Raw genomic sequence first — 21586 nt, forward strand, 5'->3', positions numbered from 1 at the left:
TGTACTCCAACTTCTTCAATTGAATTTATAGTAATTAGGTAGATATGTCCCACCAATTGCACATGTTGTACTTCCCGCTGGTTCATCAGGGCTTTATGTCGTCTTTAGGTCACAGTTGGCAACTTGGCATCCAGAACGCCCCCTGGTGCACTTTCAATCATTAATTTTCAAGGTCAGAAACATTGAGCTTGCGTCTCACCTAAGAGTGTATTCTTCGGGTGGTTTCCTGACAATTTTTCCACCCTCTCCCCGTGTTTTTGTGTTCATTTTGGCGTTCACACATGTTCCACCCATAGAGGGCAACCTAGAAAAAAAAAAAATCGTGTGTGTTCAACCGGGAGACAGACGAGAATGAGCTCGTGTACACTTCCCTTTTTGATTCATCGATTGCAGAACATTGTCAAATAAATTTGGTAACACTATTGAAAGAGGTCAATATAAGTTTCAATGAGATAACCAATTATTTTTTCCTTCCTCGTGTTTTTAAACATTTACTACATCTACATTTTATTCTGGAGCCTCATGTGCATGAGCTTGTTATATAGGGATATATTTACATCTGTTGATGAATCTCAGATTAATAAATGTGTGATTTTTCGTTTGGGCCGTGATTATTTATTCAAGTTGTTGTGATGTATGAGTGGGTGGGTATAGATAAAAAATCGTCAACGAGATGAAATGTTTTTTGAATTGACTCCAATTATATGGGAACGTTAACCCCATTACAGTGATCTCTGACAAAACATTCGTTAAAGTCCTCGTTCCAGCGTTTGTCTTCGTGAATATTTTCAATTTCCGTCATTTCATTGTTATTCGAGATATTCCATCCGAATAATCTCAATCGTTCCTCCAAAATATAATGGAATAGAGTGTGAGAAATTAGTCGCAATTTGCGAGGGATTTGGAGTAATAGTGGAACTCATGGTGTGGGATAACGCACTACTAACCTCCATAGACAAATAAGCGGGAAGTCTGTATTAATTCACTATTTGTACTATTTTCTGCAGCATGTATTATTCAAGGTTATTGGCTTATCCCAGAAAAAGCTCATTGCATTGAGCTGATGCCTCCATTGTTTCACATTCTCGTTTAAATTCAGTAACACAATAATTCGTGACAGCTTTTTCTTCATTTTATGAAACTTTGACATGTCATTGTTTGGAATCGGAACTATGTAGAAAATACATTGGAGTTATATTAATATCATAACTGACAATGTAATTTCGAATTCTGAACAAAACGTTCATCAATTTCTCGTGGTTGTAGAGAATTAATATAATCAGAATGTGCGTTTGTTTTTCTCATTGCAGATAAATAAATAAATACTGAGTGTGATTACTCTGGCAAAGTGTGGGTCATGTGGACCACCTGTAGAGTAATGTAATGAATAACTGTGCGAACTCTACTACTGGTACGAAGCTACGGGGATCCAAGAGCTCGGAGCTTCGAGAGGAGTCATCAAACGGCGATAAAACCGAGGACGCTGATAAGACGGATAAGAAGTCAAAGAAAGAAGTAACAGAGACAGAGGCATCGAGCAACGATTTTGGTGTACCAAAGGGAACACTTGTTATTTGTCAGAAGAGCTGTGGAGGGCTTGGTGATCACAGTTTTAGTCGTATTAAGCAGAGAAACAGTTGCGGCGTCAACCGCAATGAAGTGCGTATGGCTCGTGGGAGTAACAGTGGTGAGCGAGGTCGAGGGAGAAGTGGTAGGGCATTCAAAAAAGGCCAGGATCGCGATGGCAACACAGAGGGATATCACCCAACGGCCAGACAAAAATTTCAAGAATCGTTGAAGAATCAGGACAACTGCTCGAACAAATATTACGATGACAAGAGAATAAACGGTAATGTTGAAGGTAAACTGGCAATGTCAGGACTTTCAATCATTTTTTATTTGTTTATATCACAGGAATAAATTCAGTTATGAATTGATTTTTTTATTGATAATTGTCAGTCCTCGAAACATTTTTAGAAAGAAATATATGTGAATTTTGTTTATAGCTTGAGATTTATTGCGATTGGATTCATTTTTTTTTATTGTTTTCATGTTGCAGATGAATCGAGAATAACGAAACTGTTGCGGCGGTTGTGTCGAGAGGATGACTACGATCACTTTTTGCCCCTTGTTAAGCAGGTGCAGGAGGCCACTGTGGCACCTGATAACTATCGAATCATCAAGCGTAATTTAGAAGCAATTTGTGAGACACTATACGATATTTTACATCTTGAATTGGGTAATGAGGCTAAACAGCATACTGCTAAATGTTTTACAATGATTGGATACGTCATCAGTTCAGATTTCAAGAGATTCTTAGAATGGATTTTTGGGAAGTACGGAGTTGAGAGGAAAGATGATTTGAAATATTTGTTGATGAAATCTTTTGGTGATGTGCTAAAAATGGATATTACAACTCAAAAATTAAAGGATCATGCGATGACAATAATGTCACGCCTACAATCCACCCTTGAAAATGTTGACAGACCGGATCTACTGATGGCAACAGTCGATGCAATTTTGATAGTCACCGATTTGTATCCGGAGACATTTTCAGATCACTTTCGTGATGCTGTAGATATTCTCGTAGGTTGGCACATTGATTTTACCCAACCGAAATCAGTGACAGCCTACGCAAGTCAAAGTCTCCAACGTTTGCACGATTTTTGGATTGCTGACCTCCAGTTTACCCTGATGTTGCTGAGTCAATTTTTGGAGGATATGGAGAGTTACGACGAGGAATTAACAATACCAAATTCAGGAAGCAGTTCACCTGGGGAGGATCCTCCACCTGGCCCCAAAGAATGTATCCTACGGATTACATCCCTCATATCAGTTTTCAACACAGTTACCAAGAGTGTCGGAGAGTCATTGAATCCAACGGTGACACCTGCAGTGCAATGGTCCTTCCTCACTGATTGTCTCTCAAAAATGCTGCAGACTGTTGTCAAAGCTATCGAGCTGAGTGAGAAGACTCTGGAGCAATTGGAAGCCGGGGAACAAGAGAATGAAGCCCCAGAAGACGAGCAAGAGCCTACCGACAGTCCTGAAGAGGTCAAGCACCTATCAGACTCGATGAAAGGTCTCACTCTCTCCCAAAAGAACATCGACACTCTCGTAAAAAAAGTGAACGAGGATTGTATCAACGACCAGAAGCACTTCTTCAGGATAATAAAATCAATGAATTCAAATAAAAGACGCGAGGATAAGAAAAATGCCAAGAGCAGTGGAGATAGAGATAACGAGATCGAAGAGGATAAGTTGAAGACTCTTCTGAAATTGCTAAAATCAATTGAACTGAAGAACAAGGAGAGAAACAAAGTCCCTCTGGATCTCTCCCAGGAGAAAGAAGACTTGATCATCGCATCGAACGAGTGCATCTGCCACTTCCTGGGCCTCCTCCAGAGTCGAGTGACCAAAAATCACGAATTGTTATACAAATTTCTTGATATTCAACTCGAGAAGATCGACATTTTCCTGGACGACACTATTATCTCAACCCTGAACTTTGTTTCGAAGCTCATAAAGGAGGTCTCAGCGAATTTACCACTGGAATTGGTGCATAAGCTTCTTGGAAGTCAGTCCGTGCTCTTGAAGCTGCGATTTCGTCACTCAACAGCTATTCAAGGTGGAAGTCTGGCGGTATATCATAGTCTCCTGGGGCTGAAGAATATTCCTCTGCTTCAGGAAGCCTACAGATACATTCTGGGGGACCTGGAGATCGCTTACAAGCTCATACTACCTCACTTCGATGGTCTCGTGTCGAGCAATCCCTTGCCAGACGTCAAGTACCATCTCAAGGATGCAGAAATAGTCGTCCTGTTTCTTTTGAGAGCTCTCTCGGATCTCGCTAACGCCAGTAATTCTATAATCGGCATGTGGGCGTTAAAACCGAGTATTCTCGAGCTTCTTGCTGTGAAAATGATTCCGCATGACATAACTCTCACCAAAAATAGTCCACTTCTGCAAAATTGCATTCTTTTTCTTTTGTACGCTCACTGCTCTCGCTACAATCACTTCGTACCCAGTTCCAGTCTTATCACTGGTCCCAGCAGATCTATCGACATTTTTCCTGGAGCCCTGGACGTTCCAACAGCCTCTCCAACCAGTGGACACCTCTCCACAATTCTCAATCTCATATCCAGATGCTTCGAACTCAAGGATATCTCCGAGCAGACGATATTACTACTTTGCAAATGGGTTCAGGAGATCAATACACAGGCAGAAACTTATCTGGGGATTCTCAAGGATAAGGACGACTTCAAGTTAATTGTCTCGAGCTTATTGGCCCGTGGGGCCACTACCAATTCCAGAATCGCCCTGGCTATTTGCAATAACCTAGAGATCTTGTTGAATGACAAAAAAATTAACTGGTCAGAGTCTGTCTACTTGGGAGTTATTGATCTGGCGATACTTCATCTGACATCATTCAACACCACAGTGAGAAAGAAATATGGAGCTCTGTTGATCAATGTACCTGTGCACATCGTGATTCCCAGGATAAACAGGCAGAACCTGCAGTCAGAAACTAAGAAACTCCGTACAATCGATAATTACTCTGTGGAGTCCCTCACTATTGCACAACGACTTCACATGCGTGGGAACTTTGGGGGCTCAAGCAGTTCTGGAAATTCCAGTGGCTCGGGTGAGATGCAGGCTCAACATTTCAAGACCTACATGACATATCTTCTCCAAGATTACGATTTCAATGCCATGGGATTGTCGGAGATTTTCACTCTGTGCTGGTCAACAATATCAGAATCCGAGACATTGGCGAAAATGTATAAATTTGGACTGGTGAATCGTTCGTTTCTGTTTTTCTGGAGTGGAATGGAGGCTGCCCAGCACTGCGTATTGAATAAACTGAGAACACCACTGGGAAAGCCCCCGGAGACATTCACGAGTATTGAGGGAGCTCTGAAGGCACTGGCAAGAGAGATCTCGTACAAACAGGACAACGTAAAGAAGGATGAGAGAGGTCTCACCGACTCCCTCCACGAGCACACTAGAGTTAGATTGCTTATTGAATTCCTAGAGCATTTAGAGAGGGTCATTCACAATGCCGCTGAGGGGTGTGCAGTGGCCCTTGCACCACTTCCAAAACCAGTTAGAACTTTCTTCCATACTAATAAATCCACGTGCAAAGAGTGGCTCATTCGAATTCGCCTGGCTCTGTGTGTTGTTTCGCTTCATGCTGGTCTTGCAACTAATGCATTGAGGAATGGCCAGAGATTGCTGGAGGATTTGGTGGATGTTAAAGTCACCCACAGGGCGGAGTTCGAGAGAGTTACATTGTGCACTGCACAGGCACTTGTTATCTTAGGGGAAACCGAAGCACTTCAGGGTCTTTATATTTACGCGAAGGAGAGAGAGAGGAAGTTTCCCTGGCTCAAAGCCGCCATGGAGGAGGCAGCTGGACGTTATGAGAGTGCAGCTGAAAGTTACAAGGCTATCCTAAAGGAACATCCCTGTGTTAAACTCCAAGATTCAGAGGCTGAGAAACCAGACGAACCGACTGCCGATGGAGATTCTCATGTTGCTGCTTTTGCCATGCAGCATCTGACACGCTGTTATCTTGCTATTGGAGACTGGACCCAATTAGAAGCCTGGAAGATGTGGGAATCCGAGATTCTTAAGAGGGACAGTAATTATTCCCTCAGAAAACAGATCTTGGGAAATGTTGTCACGCAACAGGCGAAATCCTTGAAGGATTTTGAAAGTGGCGGCACTAACACCATTGAGGAACTCTCTGATTGGACTCTGTTGCATGAGAAAGCCAACACCAACTGGAGCTGCACGAAGACGATGTTGGAAGCCTCGAATACTCTCTTTAATGTGGCTCTGAGGATTCGGGCTGGGGATGAGGACAGAGAGTTTTGCCGGGAGAAGGTGGAGCTCTGCAAGAGAATCGCTGCAAAGACGATCGAGGAGGGCCTTAGAAATATGCCATCGGAGTACTTGAGTGACTCTATACTCATGCAGTACTCCGCTCAAGGTCTTGCTGATCTTCTCGAAGGGAAGAGTGCGAATGGTTTCGATCTTTCTAATTCAGAAGGGGTGAAGAATCTTGGATGCAACGTGATGGGACAGATTCTCTGGTGGTCTGACTATTTCTCCACGAGCTCAACTGCCTCCACTAGTAATGTATCAGGGCTGAGACTGGATTTAATCAAAAGTGCGCGTAAAGAGGGCAATTTCAAATTTGCCAAACGAGAGATGATCAAATACTTCTCGAAAGAACATCTTTTGGGATTCGAATTGAGCGCTTTAGGAAATCCACCAGACTCACGGTTTTCAGAGCTCACGAATATTATTTTGGACAGCCAGATCGCCATCAAATGGACACAGAACAACATGAGGGCGTTCAGAGAGATGGCAAAGTTGTTGTATAGTATGGAACTGATTGAAGATGCTGTGAAGGTGTGCAGTGTCACTGCGCTTGGGATATCGAGGGCAATTGTCTGTGGTGACGAACCAGCGGATAACTTGAGGGAAACTGGTACGAAATTGATGCTGACACTGGGTAAGTGGATCCAACAGCAAGAGAAGAATGTAACAGAGAGCCCTCAATTGAACGAATTATTGAGATTCGAGGCTGTCCATAACGATGGATTGATGAGCAAGCTATTTGGACAAACGACTGAATTGATACCCCACTCGGATATGATAATTGGTAAGTTAATGCAGCTTGGAGTGAATCAGTGTCCTGAGCTGCCTGAGGCTTGGGCTGAATTCGCTGCCTGGTGTTACAAATGGGGAAGAAAAATAGTGGATAACTCGCATTCAGGACAATTGACTGAGACCGACGTTAACAATATCAGGGCGCTGTTGCCTCTGGATACCCCAGAGGCAGACTCTAATGAAATTCTCGCAATTCTCAGTCAGAATAAGAGCATCCCTGAGGATGAGGGAGATATCGAGACAAACGAGGTGAAAACATCCGATATGATTGAGAATCAACTTCGTCAGGTTCCAGTTCTGGCTCTCGCCACAACTGAACATTTGAGTCTCCTGGTGGATATCTGGAGACAGGCACAGAAGAGAATTTACTCGTATTACGAGCTGTCAGCAAATGCTTACTTCAAGTATTTAGAGCTTGCGAATGGGGAGTCCAATGATTGTGCTACAATAACCGCGACCTTGAGACTTTTGAGGCTTGTGGTGAAGCATGCACTTGAACTCCAGCATGTTCTGGAGGCTGGACTGTCGACGACCCCCACTGGGCCCTGGAAGGAGATTATTCCACAGTTGTTCTCGCGATTAACTCATCCAGAGGCTTACGTCAGGACCAGGGTCTCTGAGCTTTTGTGTAGAGTTGCTGAGAACAGTCCACATTTGGTCACCTTTCCAGCAGTGGTGGGGGCATCATCAGATCACAGGAAGGACTTCGAGGAGATTCCAGCGAGGTACGAGAGGGCTGAGGACTCCCCCAATGATTTTGACTTCGACGTGGACGAGGTGGACATCGCCATTCAATCAGGAAACAACGAGGACACTGACAGCCACGACGAGGAGCACAAAACTTTCATGGACGCCTGCTTCGCTCAACTGCAAGAGTGCCTTTCTAATGGAATCCAGGACTCCGTCAGTCACGTGAAAATTCTCGTGAAAGAGCTGAGAAGAATTACACTTCTCTGGGACGAGCTGTGGCTCGCAACTCTCTTCCAACATCATACAGAAATTTCCAAACGGTTTGAACAGCTCGAATTTGAGATCCAGAAGGTTCTTGATAATGCTTGGATAACGAGTGAAGACAAGGAGAAATTAATCACGGAAAAACACAGGATTATTCTCAAACCAATAGTTTTTATTCTGGAAAATTTATCAGCTATGACTTCAGTCCCAGCTGAGACACCTCATGAGCGACAGTTCCAGGAGAAATTCGGTCCAGCTGTCGAGGAAGTAATCAGGAGGCTGAAGAATCCCAAAAATCCTGCCAAGCCTCAACTGGCGTCAACTCCTCTCAAACAGCTGGAGGCAAAGCTGGCCCAGAGAGTGAACAGACGAGGTGCTTATTCCCTCTCAATGGCGGATATCAGTCCAGTCCTTGCCAGTATGAAGGACACGAAAATAGCAATGCCAGGGGTGTTTGCAGTGGATAAACATAAAATCGTAACGATAAGATCTGTCGACAATAACGTTCAGATTCTCCCTACAAAGACAAAACCGAAAAAACTGATGTTCCATGGATCTGATGGTCACGTCTATACGTACCTCTTCAAAGGCTTGGAGGATCTACACCTGGACGAGAGAATTATGCAATTTTTGACAATCTGCAATACAATGATGTCGAAGAATAATGACACAAGTAGAACGTACAGAGCTCGTCACTATTCAGTGATTCCACTTGGTCCAAGATCAGGTTTGATCCAGTGGGTGGACGGTGTGACTCCCTTATTTGCACTATACAAACGCTGGCAGCAGCGAGTGAGCGCAATGGCTGGGACCAAAGGAGGAAGTGGGGCTCCAGCAGTGATGAGACCCTCAGAGCTGTTCTACAATAAATTAGCTCCTCTCTTGAAGGAACGAGGAATTCCCCTGGAGAACAGAAAAGAGTGGCCACTGCCTGTTTTAAAACAAGTTCTGTCTGAACTGATGGCAGAGACCCCGAAAGACCTGTTAGCAAAGGAGATCTGGTGCAATAGTATCAACGCAGGTAACTGGTGGCAGGCGACCAAGAGCTACTCATACTCAGTGGCAGTTATGTCGATAATTGGATACATCATTGGCCTTGGGGATCGACACCTTGACAATGTTCTCGTTGACTTAAACACCGGGGAAATTGTTCACATTGATTACAACGTGTGTTTCGAGAAAGGAAAGACCCTGCGAGTCCCTGAGAAAGTGCCTTTCAGGATGACACCGAATATCAAGACAGCTTTGGGTGTTACTGGGGTCGAGGGCATCTTCAGGCTGGCGTGCGAGCACACTCTTAGAGTTATGAGGAGAGGCAGGGAGACATTGTTGACACTGCTGGAGGCATTTGTTTATGATCCTCTAGTGGACTGGAGAGCTGGAGCTGAGAACTCGATAGCTACCTATGGAGCCTGCCAGGCGAGGGCTAGGTGTACTGGAGTCGGAAGAAAACAGCTGGAAAAAGAACTGACTAAAGCAATGTTTGCAGTGAGAACAATTGAAATGAAGACCGAGTGGTTTCTCAACAGAGACGTTATGCTGAGAAATCTTCCAGCACTCTCCAGACAGCTTGAGGAGTGGCTGGAGACTCATGAAGCCACTCGACAGTGCCAGGACTTGTTGCAGGATCGTCATCAGCAGTTGGGGCTGATCAAAGAGGCTCAGGCCATCGGTAGAAGCCATGGGCTATACTCAGTGATTAAACGATATAGTACGTTTAAACGAGCGAGAGATGCACATGATAAAGCGAAATTGTGTCTCGAGGAGAAGATGCAGGAGTGTGAGAAGCAGATGAGCATGCATAATATGGCCCTCACTGCTATTCGGGGTCCACAGCTCGCCAGGTGGTTATCAGAGCTTGGAACTCTAACAACCGCTCATGAGGATCACATGGTATTTGATCTTGTGAAGGAGTTCCTCCAAAATGCTGGACAAAATCAGATGATCGTACAGTGTGAACAATCGGAGAATGAGCTCACACAATTGGCGACTCAAGAGTCTCTACTCATTCGTTCCTCTCTGGAGTTGTTGAGCCAGTACTCAGCTATTTGCAGTTTCTATCCAGTCAGTGCAATATCACAGCATCGATCAGTCATGTATCACACCTGGTTGAGCCACATGTTGACTACCGGATCTGTGGAAGTTTGCCGCGATGTTATGGGACAATTTGAGATGAATTTTGATGCTTCACGTAATAATGAAGCCAAGTTACAGAGAATTATTGCCTTTTCATTTCAAATACAGGGAATTATGAAAGATACCAATGAAAAATTTGCCAAGTATTACGAGAAAATGGTGGCGAATGAAGGACTTCCAGATGCACAGGCGAAAATTGATAAGACTTATGCTGATACCAGGCTTCAGATAAGCAATTTTCTTCGAAGAGAAAAGGGGGCTGAGAGAGCTCTGGAGGCTGTCAACACAACAGCTCTCTGTGCATTGAATAAACGATATCTCATAATGGAGGGTGCTGCTAAATGTGCTGGTGAATGTTTAGTGGATTTAACGTCGAGAGAGGGGGACTGGTTCCTCGACGAAATGCGTCTGATGTCTTCCTTGATTGTTGAACTTGTCACAATTATACCACTAAGTACTACAGATGAGGATTTCTCCATGAGGCGATCCCTGGAGTGTCTCAGAGGTGCTGACGAAATTTACAAAGGACTTCAAGAGCTCAATTATAATTTCCAGATGATTATTTTACCTGAGGCTTTCAAAACAATCATCACTGAAGAGCCTAGTGTGGTGCTGATGGTGAACGAAGTAGATGAGATAATAATCTCAATTGGAATTCCCCTCGTGGATGTGCTGAATCAACTAGAACTGCATTTGAGATTTACATTGATGGATATGGAGAGCCCCCACGTGCTAGTTCAATCCCTGGTATCGAGTGTTCGTGTTCAATTCGATGCGTTGTTGTCGAGACCTCCGGAATTACGTGAGGTGGGTCAGGACTCCGAGAGCTTGACCCCTGGACAAATGTTATTGATGGGATTCAATGGACTGTTCGAGAAGCTCCAGATAGAGGCCAATACTTTAGTATCAACTCTGGGCTCACTGGACATACCTGCCTGCTGGAAGAAGATCGATCAGATCAGAGAGGCCAAGGAAATAGCAGCACCCATATTCCACGAAGGGGCTAGACGAGTTTTAGACGATATTTTTCTTGTAAAACGATTGCAAGCAATTCAAGAGTTTTTCACGATGTGCCGGGAAATTGGAAATGCCTTCAAAGGAAATGACAGACCGATGAATATTTACGACGACGAGAGACTGAATAAACCAGTCAAATCATTTACTGCCGATTATGTGTCAAGACAATTGCTAGGGGTGACATCCCAAACGTTGGCTATTGTCCTCTGTTTACTACTACAGGAAATGGGTTTAAATGTCACGGAGGAGATTGAACAGAGGGACATTGGGGCAGAGAGTAAAGTATCTCTGGAGGATCTCTGCAGGAAGAATATGGATATTTCCCTGAAATCTGGAGTGTTCACTGGGGCCGCCTTGGGGCAGGCTAGTGCCCTTTGCAGCAGCCTCGAGGGTGTCTGGAGGCGCAAACAAGGAGCCCGAGTAGCCCAGCAGAGTGTCGAGATCGCTAGAGCCACTCTCCAAAGACTGCAGATTGAATTCACTGCACATCAGTGGCTCCATGAGGATAGCTTCCTCACTAGAGCTAATCTCACTCCCATGAATCCCCTCAATCGACCGAATTTTATGCTCGAACTTCGAAAGACAGCGAGTGCTCTCACGAGTTTGCAGTCGAGGGTGTGTGAAGCTCGAGAGCAACAACAAAATCTGGTGGCCAGTGTCGACCAACGATTGAAGTGGGCCGCTGGGGCCAATCCAGCTCTGACTGAAGTGATGGCTGCATTTGGCAATGCTGTTTTGTCTTCCAATGATAAATTGAGTCATCAGAGGAGTCTTGCTATTAATGTGGCAAATACCTGCAATTCTATTCTTCATTATGAAGCGTTGAGAACCAAGACCTCTGAAAGTATGACTAATGATTCGAATTTTGCAAAACTTATGAAGCAGTGGGAAGAGAGTTGTCTGCTGAGGGCTAATTTGTCGGTTAGTGTTTCGATGATCGAGGAGAGCCTTGTCGAGCTACTCCAACTGGATAATAATATTGATGTTAATTGGTTGAGGAAGGCGGAGAAATTAATAGCTGATGCTATTGTTGAGAATCAGAAGACTCTGCAGGAGAAGCAGGAGCAGCATGTAAGGAGTCAGGAGAGGCTCAGGGAGGAGCTGGGGGAGTTGCAAGAGACTCTGGGTGAACATCACAGGCTTATGACTGATGTCAGGGGACTATTGAGGACTATGATAAAGCAGGAGAATATCGTTGGGCTTCAGGAGTTTCTTACTGAGTACAGAGCCTTCATGGAGAGCATTTCCACGGTTGTCAAGGAACTTGAAGGAGAGAATTTGGAGCAGTTGAGAATTATAGAGGCGAAAGTTGTTATTGACTCGTTGACGGAGAAGGTCTCGAGTCTTTATGATGAACTCCTGGAGTTCGCGGGAGGATCGAATGGGGCTGGAGTTGTGGAAAACATTATCGCTGCTAAAAAGAGGGCCAAACTTGTGAGACAAGATACGAGCGTGTGTCTCAGCCCGAGGAAGGGAATTCCAATGGCCAGAGATCCAACGACAGGGAAAGGTACGATTTTATATCGAGAAAATAGTGGAAATATATTTATTGGGAATTGAGTTTTAGATAATTGTGAATGAATCATTAATTTCAGCCGTACAAGAGAGAAATGCCTATGCCCTGAACGTGTGGCGACGAGTGCGAATGAAACTAGAGGGACGTGATCCAAATTCATCGAGAAAATACACAACGGCTGAGCAAGTGGAATACGTGATCCGTGAGGCGCAGAGCACCGATAACTTGGCACTGCTGTACGAGGGTTGGACTCCGTGGGTGTGAACGTCGCGGATGTCGGCGCAACCGCGTCGTATGGTTTGACTCGTTTATCCACCTCAAAATCATATTTGGTACCAACTAATTTCGTACCAAAACCACGTAAAACTAAAAAGAAAAAAAAACTGCAGAAGTAAAAAAGGTACATTGGGGCGATGCAAAAAAAAAGGCCAGCCAATGCTTCAGTTGCTTTGGGGCAATAATAGCGTGATCAACGTGATCAGTGATTCGGTGTATTTTCCATATGCACTTATTGAATCACGGAGAATGACAATGTCAAAACGTCGAGGCACCGGGGGTACGAGTATGCGCGCTCTACGATGAGTCGTTACGCAAAGAAAGAGCAGTAATTATCTCATGCTCATCGGTTACACGAGTATCCTCTGTTTGCACACGTTTAAACGCATGTCGAACGGCGTTTGTCTTCGAACGAAAAAGCAAAAAAATGGAAACATGATTCAAGGATTTCTATGTTTCAACTTCTATCAATGGCAGTGAAATGTTAACTTTTTTTTTTCTCTCTATATTTGGACCTACTGATAAATATTCAATTTCTCTGTTTACATGATGAAAAGGAAAGTCAGGCAGAAATGCTTGTATGTCACTTGATAAGGCGGCGCTGAAAATAGTTAGAAGTAATGCAAATCAATTTTCCCTGCGCTTTTCAATTAGCGGTGAATATCGAAGAGGACAAGTCTCTTACGTTCTTGGTTAAAAAAATATTATTATTAAAAGTATTGGTTTTAGGGGAAATTTGGATTGATTGAATTGACAGTAATTCTGATTTCTCATATTTTCAAATTTTGCGGATGAAATTTGATCGCCGGAGGGGGACATTTTTTGGAAATTCAATGTGGGTTGTCCTGTCGATAATATTCATCATAAATGAAAGCGTAGTTTTTAATAGGTGGACACAATTTACGGTAGCTGTAAGTCAAAAAAGGATAATTGGTGATTTTTTTTGTAAATTCAAATCTCTAATGAAGAATCATAGGCACGAGCTCTTTAATTTTTTGAAATTACACAACAGGTGAAAAAGGTAGGAAAGCAAAATCATAATCGATCGTTTATTTGATATCATTTATTCGCGTATCAGAAATTATTTCCCTCACTCGGGGGTAATAATCATTCAATTATCAACAAAAACATAAAACCACAAACAATACAACACTATCTCTTGACAATTCCAAAGGACATAGAAATTTCTGATAACCCAATGGGAGAAAGTAATACAATAATCTAGGCTCGATTAAATTTTTATCCAAAATCCTCGTCGCCGTTTTGGTGTGGGCGCCGCCGAGAAAATAATTATCAATAAAATTATTATTCTAAAAAATTTACATGACTTGAATAACAATCACTATTTATAATTACCCCAAAACTTCATACGATTCTTTTACTTTTCTTGATAAAAACTCGCTAATATATGTAAATCGATACGAGAGTGGCATTTGTAAATAATTCAATCTTGAAGAAATGAAGAATAACAATTCGATTTATTCTTCAATTGGATTTTCGGGGTATATCTCTGAATCTAAGCGAGATATCAAAATTTCAGTAGGAATATTTTTTGTTGAGCGCATCGAACTCTCGAAAAAAGATCTCAACAAAAATTTCGCCATCTCCCTTAGAATCAGCTGCATTCCACGAAAACGTACCCTCGCGTTGAATCAATTTACTCTTCACCCTTTCGCTTCTGAATTTATTTATTTATTCACTCATTCAAATGATGTCATACTTATTTACAGAAATGTTCACACGGCATTACCTTTGAACCTAATTCCAACAATTTCTCTACATAATTTCAGTCTCACGATGAAAAAAACAAATCATCTCTTTCCTATCTCGATGGAAAATCATGAATCGCTTAAAAAACTCGACTAAAATTTAATCGTAACAAATATTCACAAGTGGAAATGAATGTCTAGAGCCGACCAGCGACGCGAAGGCAATGTTATTGCACTCATTGGAAATGTCAATAACTCACTCACTCGAAAAATTGAAAAGGGAAATGTCTGATTTACCAATTCCCTCATAAAGTTTATCGACACTTCGTTCCATTTGACTCTGACTAGACCTACGTGTCCCTCTTCAACAACTGTTCAATCTGGCTTTTATACATGTCCTTGACGTCCTCCAGGTCTAATCGCAACTCCTCAGTCTCCTCCACTTTTTCACCGTACATTTGCAACAAAGCGTCGTACCTAGTTTGAATTTCATTCAAATTAACATTCAAAGCCTCCACTTCATTCAATTTGGCAGTTAGTTCCTCGATTTTCATCGATAAATTCGATAGCTCCATTTCGAGTGCATCTCGCTCTTTGTTTCTCCGGGATAATTCCCACTGGAGGGTCTGTATTTCACCTGGAAGTCAGTTGGCTCGTTGAGAGAAACGTTCAATACTCGATTAATTTAAATTTAAATACGGTTTAATAAATACTCAACTGGTTTTGTCAAATGCATAAAACCTATCTCATTTGAATAATTATTTTCCTGCAGGCATTTGGCCGAAAGGTCTCGCCTTTGCAGGAGAAAAATTGATTGGATGGAGTAGGTTTCATGTTATGCCAAGAAATTTTTTACTATTGTGCAAACCCCACGATTGACTTGTTTGTGCATACCTTCTCGTGCCTTTAACTGCGCCTGAAGGGTTTCAATAGTCGATGTTGTGTTTGCACTGGCTCTCAAGCCCTCGTAAACATTCGGGAAACGTCCGGAGCTCGTATCAAATACTGAATCATTGAACTGAAAGGCAGAATTTAAATTGTCAATTAGGCATTCCAATGAGTTTCAGTTTGCAAAAGTCCGTGATGAAAATTGATTTTTTAAAACCCCAACGCGGAGCTTTTATTAGAAAATTCTCAAGTTTAAATCGATTCGAGTGCAACTCAAATTAAATCAATTACAAAAAGTTGAAAAATTCGTACAGCGTCTCTTTTTCAAATCGATAGTTTTCGAGATAATCTTTTTAACTGGTCAAGTTAATTTATGGAATTACTCGGTATATTAACGAAATTTCACCTGAAATAATATACTCTTGAAGTAATTAAATACCTCATCCAATTAAAATACCCACCGCTAACCAAACGCTATTGGTGCTGCTAATGGAATCCCTCCTGAGGCTAGAAGTGGGGCTGATCCTGGCCTCCTCCCCCGCACCCTGATGTTGCTCGAGCGATACAATATTCTTTCTCTTTTCCGCATCGATGGCAGCCTTCTCCACTGATAATTTATCACTCAACGCTTCAATCTCCCTGCTCAACTCCCTCACCTCCTCCTGATGGATTTTTTCCATACTCTCCATCTTCCCCCGAATCCTCTCAATCTCCCCCACCAACTCTTCATTCTCCAATCTCCCCTTCTCACACGTCTCCTCCAATTTCATTTTCTCCACATCCTTTCGCTTCAGCTGCGATTCCAAACTCATTACCCTGGATTTCAAATTCAAATTCTCCTCCACGAGAGAACGATCAGTGACAGCCATGCTATCAACTTTCGTCTGCAACTCGTCGATTCTCTCGGCCATTATCTTTTCTTGCTTCATATAAGCAGATGATTTGTGTGCAAGACTAGTCTGAAGTTGTTCGAGTTGACGAAGAAGTGGTTGAGTAGCCAGCGACACTGATTCAGAGAGCTCTTCACTCCTCGTTTCAGCAGCCTCCAGTCTTTTCAACAATTCACTATTCTCCTGTTTAATCGACTCAACCTTCTTCACATTATGTTCCTCAGTCTGGCGTAATTTTACTTTGAGATCCTCTACCTGGACTCCAAGTCTGCAAGACTCCCCAGCATTATCCAACGCCTGCTTGAGCTCCTCCTCAACACTCGTAAAATTTAACTTGGTCTCTGTCAATTCTGATTTGGCAGCATCAAGGCTCGTTTTATATGCATCCATTTTATGCACAGTAGTATCCAATTTTTCCTGAAGCGTTGTTATATCCTTGTCCTGTTTTTTAACTCTCGCTGTCAACGTGTGCACAGCATCAATTTGACTCCGCTCAACTTCCTCCTTAGCATGCAGCGAACGTTTAAGTCTTTCTAATTCGCTATTCAATTCTTCAAGTTGCTCCTTCTGAGTCTTCAGTGTTGTCTCATTCTCCTTCTCCTTTGTTCGCAATTTTTTTATTATATTAGAGTGCTGGAGCTGCTGTTTACTCAGCTTCTCACCCTCCTCTCTCAGCTGTTTTATTATCTCGTCTTTCTCGGTGTTGACCGATGACGTTTGACTCGACATCTCTTTCTTCAGGCTCTCCACCTGATCCTTGAGTACATCGCGGTCTCTGATCGTCTGCTGAAATTTTTTCTCCAACGCTGACATGCGTTGGGTGTATTCGTCGGTTATAACGTTTAAATCCTGATGCTGCTGACCTCGTTTCTCCCAGGACTCCAGCTGGATCTTCAGGTGATTGTTCTGCTCGTGCAGTTCCATGTTCATTCGACTCACGTCAATTAGTTTCGACTCCCTCACTTCGAGAATTTCATTCATCTCTTGGATTCTTCTCAGGAGTTTTTCGATTTCGAGGCTTGCAGCGTCCGAGCCAATGCTTATTTCACTGAGCTCGCGAGAATGTCCTCGTATTTTCAGGGTCTTCGTCAGAAGGTCATTCGCTTTGTTACAGTGCATGTTCGCTGGGGATTGACGGGATTGCGTGGAACTTGAATCTCCATTTGGACTTGAAATAATTTCAATGTCACTGGAAGTGGTAGTTTCGAGTTCATCGCCACTGGTGTGTCCACTGGCGTGATCAGATCCTATTTTCACCAGATCAGAGCGGCTCTCCGAGGAGATGGGAGAGGTTTCTCTGGGAGGGATCTCAACACTTCGCCCTTCCATTCCCCCAATAATCTCTCTCTTCTCCACCATTGCCTCAGCCAACATATTCTTCACGTACGAACTAGTAGTGAGAGGGGCCTCCTCGCTCTCCTCCTCTCTGAGGGTGGGATTTTCCTCAGAACTAGTCTCAATCAGTGTTCCCTCGCAACTGGAGTCGGTGAGAAGAGTACCGGCAGTCTCAGAGGCCCTTCCAGCCTCTGAACATGTGTCATCCAACTCCGAGGGCTCGATGGTAGTACTTTTAACAATATCAGGATCGTAAGACTCCATTTTTTCAGCTAGACACTCGGATTTCCTGATGGGTTGAGTTGTGATGGGCTCGAGGGCGAGGTGAAGACTCTGTTTAACGTCTTTCAACGAGTCCATGCTAGACTCCAGTTGAGAGGATACTGGAGCCGTGCAGATGGGTTTCTCCACACTCTCGTGTATTTTTCCCTTGCTGTGATCGACCTGTTGTTGAATTGTATCTAGCACTGTCATCACAGTAATGCTCTCCGAGGCAGAGGTGTACGAGTCCTCCGCCTGACTGATTTCGTCGAGTTCGTCGACACCCTGAGGTACTTCCACATTGATCGGTAATGATGTCTTTTCAACACTGAGCGACATCAGCCTCGTCTGCTGAACACACCCAGGCATTTCCTTCTCCTCGATTTTCGGTGTCTTCTTCTCCTCCAAAGGTGACGCATACGGAGAAATATCTGAGGACGAGACGTCCGAACCCTGGGTGACATCAGAATCCGGTTCGATCGACGTTGTGGCCCCATCTGGGGATTTCTCATGGTTGATCGACAGGAAAGGGCTCTCAGACTTTGATCTGTCGTCCAGAATTTCCACTGAACTCGGCGAAGTGACTGAACTGTCTGGCAGAATCTCCACAGACTCAGAATTTCTTTTTGGATCGATCGCTGATGTACTCAGTGATATACTCGGGGATATCAGATCGGATTCCGGTGTCGTTGTGCAATCTGTGTTCGTCTCTGATCTCGATCCCAGGATTTCCACGCTATCTGAACTTCTCTTGTCACTTCCTGACGATATTATCGATATTCTATTTATTTTCTGGGTCAAGGAGTCTCGTTTTTCTGATACTCCCGAGGGGTTCTCAAGGAGTTTCCACTCATCTTCATTGACATCCTTTCTGGGGGATTTCTTAAGATTCTGAAGACCCTCAGCATCCAGTTGGAGATCCACCTGTTGAGGCTCCAGTTCGTCACTAATTTTCAATTCATTTTTATTCACGAATTTTGATTGAATTCGAGTCAGACTGTCTGGCAGTGACATTGAGGGAGTTATTGGAACCGAGGGGGGCTCGGATTTATCGTCAAATGACTCCGAACGTCTCGGAGGCTTTCCTCCCCATTCTTTGCCAGGAGTATCGAAAAACGACCCTGTAAAACTTCCCCAGATACTGCTGTCAGGTTTTCCACTCGTCGTGGCGGGCTCGACATTGCTGGACACTTCTGTATCACTCTTTATACCCCATGCAGAGAAGAAATTCGATTCGTCGATCACAGCTGCCTCTGCAACTCTCTGTTCCTCTTCTTTTATGTCGAGCGCCTTGTCTATCGTTTTCTGGGCCTCCTTCAGGGCCGATTTTGCCAAACTGGCAAATCCTGACGCGTCGAACCAACTCATCGCTTCTCACATCTGTAAACAAACCATTAAAAAGGTACCCGTAGTAATTGGTATTTTTTTTTATTCTCATAATAAACATTTTGTGAAGAAAAAATATAATTAGGACGAGTTGGAGTCGTGAATCAGCAGTGGAGTGAGTGCGTGACGAGAGTAATTAGAGGAGTTCACAATTTATTAGACATTCCCTGCACGAAGAGGTTAACTTCGTCGGTTTTTATCCTGAAAGCCCCTGGCTAGGGATTCCATCACACGGAGGATGAGAATTGAGATGGTCATGGATTTAATTTATTCAATTGTTGGAGGACTATTGATATCTGGTAGTTTTTATGATTGTGGAGTACCAGAAAAATTGACCTGTCAATCAATTCTTCCACGTCAGGTGACCCAGGAGTCAGGAAAAACAGGAAAAAATGGGGATAGAGGACTCACGTTTGTCGGAGCAGGGGATAAACCTCTTGACACATCGACGATACAATATCACTGCAGGAACATTGAAACTGTTTTCATTTGATAAATTCAAGGGGCTCAAGGGGTTGGAATGCACAGGTATCACTGACGTACACAAATTCACTGATGTACCGACCGAATTATTTTGCTCGGTTCCGCCTCTCTGCGACTGCGTCAGTGATTACCTTTTGCATCGTATGCATTTATTTTACAATTTCCTCGAAATTTTCACAATTATTGGTTTTAACTTTGGAAATCGATTTGTAATTTTTTCAATGATTTTTTAGAATTGTTCGTGATCGATAGGTCGGGGGGAATTGGAGGCTCGAGTTATGAGTTACGTTCGAGGTCCACTTGGTAACTGCTCCAGTGGCGCAATTGGTTAGCGCACGGTACTTATAAGACAGTGTTCGTGAGCAATGCCGGGGTTGTGAGTTCGAGCCTCACCTGGAGCATATTTTTTATTTTTTTTTATTGACATATAAAAATATGAAAAACATTAAAACCTGCAGAGTCCACCAAAACCATCTAATCCATCCCAATGTGATCAGTCAATTTTTTTCCCTGCTTTCTTCCCAATTTTTTTTCCCCTCAATCTTCCACCCCTTTCCCCCCTGACGGTAGTAATTAAATACGGATACTTGAATATAGATATTGTGGAGAGGTCAATGAAGAAATGAATTCGATTGCTGGTTTTAATCATAATTTCTCGTTTCTTTAATTCAGTTGTTTCTTCTCGTCAGGAGATAACATGACAGATGCAATTACGTTATTTAAGTTTCGATTTTCTGATTCTCAGAGTTTCATTTTCTATCTTACAATAAGGTGCAACATTCCTAGTAAAATAAAAATAGTTTTCTTTCTAGTTATTTAAATGTGGTACAAACGTAACACAAAGTGCTCACAAAATTCTAGGTACCATTTAATTTGCATCGCTAGGTTTTTCGGTTTTATTTATTTCTCGCTAAAATAAAGTTTATGTTTATCTCGAGGTCTAACGCCATTTCACTGCATGATTTCAATCGAACCGATTATTCGCTCGTTACTTAATTGTGTTTATTGATTGATGGCAGTTGTAATTTTTTAATGTATTCTTGTATTTTGATGATTAATATGTCGATTTTGCCGAGAGAGCTGAATATAATTGATACTCTAAACTAAATGCTGGAGTTCCTTCGAAAAAATCACTATTGTTCCGCTTAAATTGAGTTTCAATGTTTCTGTCTTCGTTTCATCAATTATCATTGATTTTTTAAATAAGTACTTCGTGACATTATTCGTGGGAATAATGCAATACTTTTCATTGTCATTTGATCTCGTTATAACTTTTTAATCTGTTCTTCGTTAATACAGCCCACACTGTAATCCTCTACGAACTTTCCTTAATCACTAAATATGATCTTTAAATATATCTGCATTATTTATTTATCAATATACTACTCTTTTCCTCTCCCCTTAGCTCTGATTTCATCAATAATCTCTGTAGAATTTTAATGTTAAATGGTAGTAGATGAGCTCTGAAGTGTCAATTAATTAATTACTAGAGTCGAACTATTTTTAAAGTTCATTCAGCGACCTTTGGTACTTGAGATTATTCCGCAGTAACGTGACGAATTATTCTTCCGCTTATCGCTGTTAATCCTCATGAGCTCTGTTTATTTCCTTCCAAATCTTCCATATCCGTAACTCCCTAATACCTATTAATTATCTAATTAATGAAATTCCGGTCGACGAGAAATGTGAGGAGAAGAGTGACGATGAATTCTCTAGCTTCTGACGCACATTAAAAGTTACATTCGCAGCTCAGAGATTTCTTTTGTTCATTTTTTTTTATCACAGCCAAATCTATGTACATGTGGTAACGCATAGGCACACACGTACAATATGTGTTTATACATATTTACCAACCGTGTATTAATGACATATATTAATAATCGATGAGCGATGAAATTGGGAAAAGTTCGATGAAACATTCTCAGGTGATTATAACTCACATTAATTACTTAATTACGTAATTATTCTTTCACATTTAACATATTCCATTGTTACGGATAATTAGGTAATTCTTCTACAGGATTATACTGCGAATCAAGCATTCCATTCTGTCC

The 21586-nt window shown here is 42.6% G+C and overlaps 2 protein-coding genes and 1 non-coding gene across 6 annotated transcripts; 2 read left to right on the forward strand and 1 right to left on the reverse strand.

The window, feature by feature from the left end:
• Positions 1-99: 99 nt before the first annotated feature.
• Positions 100-13898, forward strand: nonC (serine/threonine-protein kinase Smg1). 4 transcript variants are annotated; one of them, XM_011304232.1, is made up of 4 exons: positions 100-431; positions 1311-1861; positions 2060-12298; positions 12384-13898. In XM_011304232.1, the coding sequence occupies exons 2-4, from the start codon at positions 1384-1386 to the stop codon at positions 12566-12568; spliced, it is 10902 nt and encodes a 3633-aa protein (XP_011302534.1). In that variant the 5' UTR covers positions 100-431; positions 1311-1383; the 3' UTR covers positions 12569-13898. The 4 variants fall into 4 exon arrangements, with proteins under 4 accessions (XP_011302534.1, XP_011302537.1, XP_011302535.1 ...); XM_011304235.1 differs by having other exon boundaries at positions 1311-1849; XM_011304233.1 differs by having other exon boundaries at positions 100-413.
• Tmf (TATA element modulatory factor) lies at positions 12965-19694 on the reverse strand. The gene is made up of 4 exons (XM_011304231.1): positions 19461-19694; positions 15639-19043; positions 15184-15307; positions 12965-14926 (listed from the first exon to the last, which is right to left on the reverse strand). Exons 2-4 carry the CDS (start codon positions 19029-19031, stop codon positions 14640-14642), a joined length of 3804 nt encoding a protein of 1267 aa, XP_011302533.1. The 5' UTR covers positions 19032-19043; positions 19461-19694; the 3' UTR covers positions 12965-14639.
• Positions 19695-19841: 147 nt separating this feature from the next.
• On the forward strand, positions 19842-19933 carry TRNAI-UAU (transfer RNA isoleucine (anticodon UAU)). The gene is given in 2 exon segments: positions 19842-19879; positions 19898-19933. It is a non-coding gene; the product is annotated as a tRNA-Ile (tRNA).
• Positions 19934-21586: the final 1653 nt, after the last annotated feature.

The sequence above is a fragment of the Fopius arisanus genome, unplaced genomic scaffold (genome assembly GCF_000806365.1).
Source record: "Fopius arisanus strain USDA-PBARC FA_bdor unplaced genomic scaffold, ASM80636v1 scaffold00037, whole genome shotgun sequence".
NCBI lineage: Eukaryota > Metazoa > Arthropoda > Insecta > Hymenoptera > Braconidae > Fopius > Fopius arisanus.

What these genes read in the sequence shown, in the direction of transcription:
- nonC (XM_011304232.1), top strand. Translation starts at nt 1,384, where the DNA reads ATGAATAACTGTGCGAACTCTACTACTGGTACGAAGCTACGGGGATCC. An exon ending in AATAAACGGTAATGTTGAAG is followed by an intron (nt 1,862 to 2,059) that starts GTAAACTGGCAA and finishes TTCATGTTGCAG; the next exon opens with ATGAATCGAGAATAACGAAA. An exon ending in AGATCCAACGACAGGGAAAG is followed by an intron (nt 12,299 to 12,383) that starts GTACGATTTTAT and finishes CATTAATTTCAG; the next exon opens with CCGTACAAGAGAGAAATGCC.
- Tmf (XM_011304231.1), bottom strand. Translation starts at nt 19,031, where the DNA reads ATGAGTTGGTTCGACGCGTCAGGATTTGCCAGTTTGGCAAAATCGGCC. An exon ending in CCAATAGCGTTTGGTTAGCG is followed by an intron (nt 15,308 to 15,638) that starts GTGGGTATTTTA and finishes TCTGCCTTTCAG; the next exon opens with TTCAATGATTCAGTATTTGA. An exon ending in GCAGTTAAAGGCACGAGAAG is followed by an intron (nt 14,927 to 15,183) that starts GTATGCACAAAC and finishes ACTGACTTCCAG; the next exon opens with GTGAAATACAGACCCTCCAG.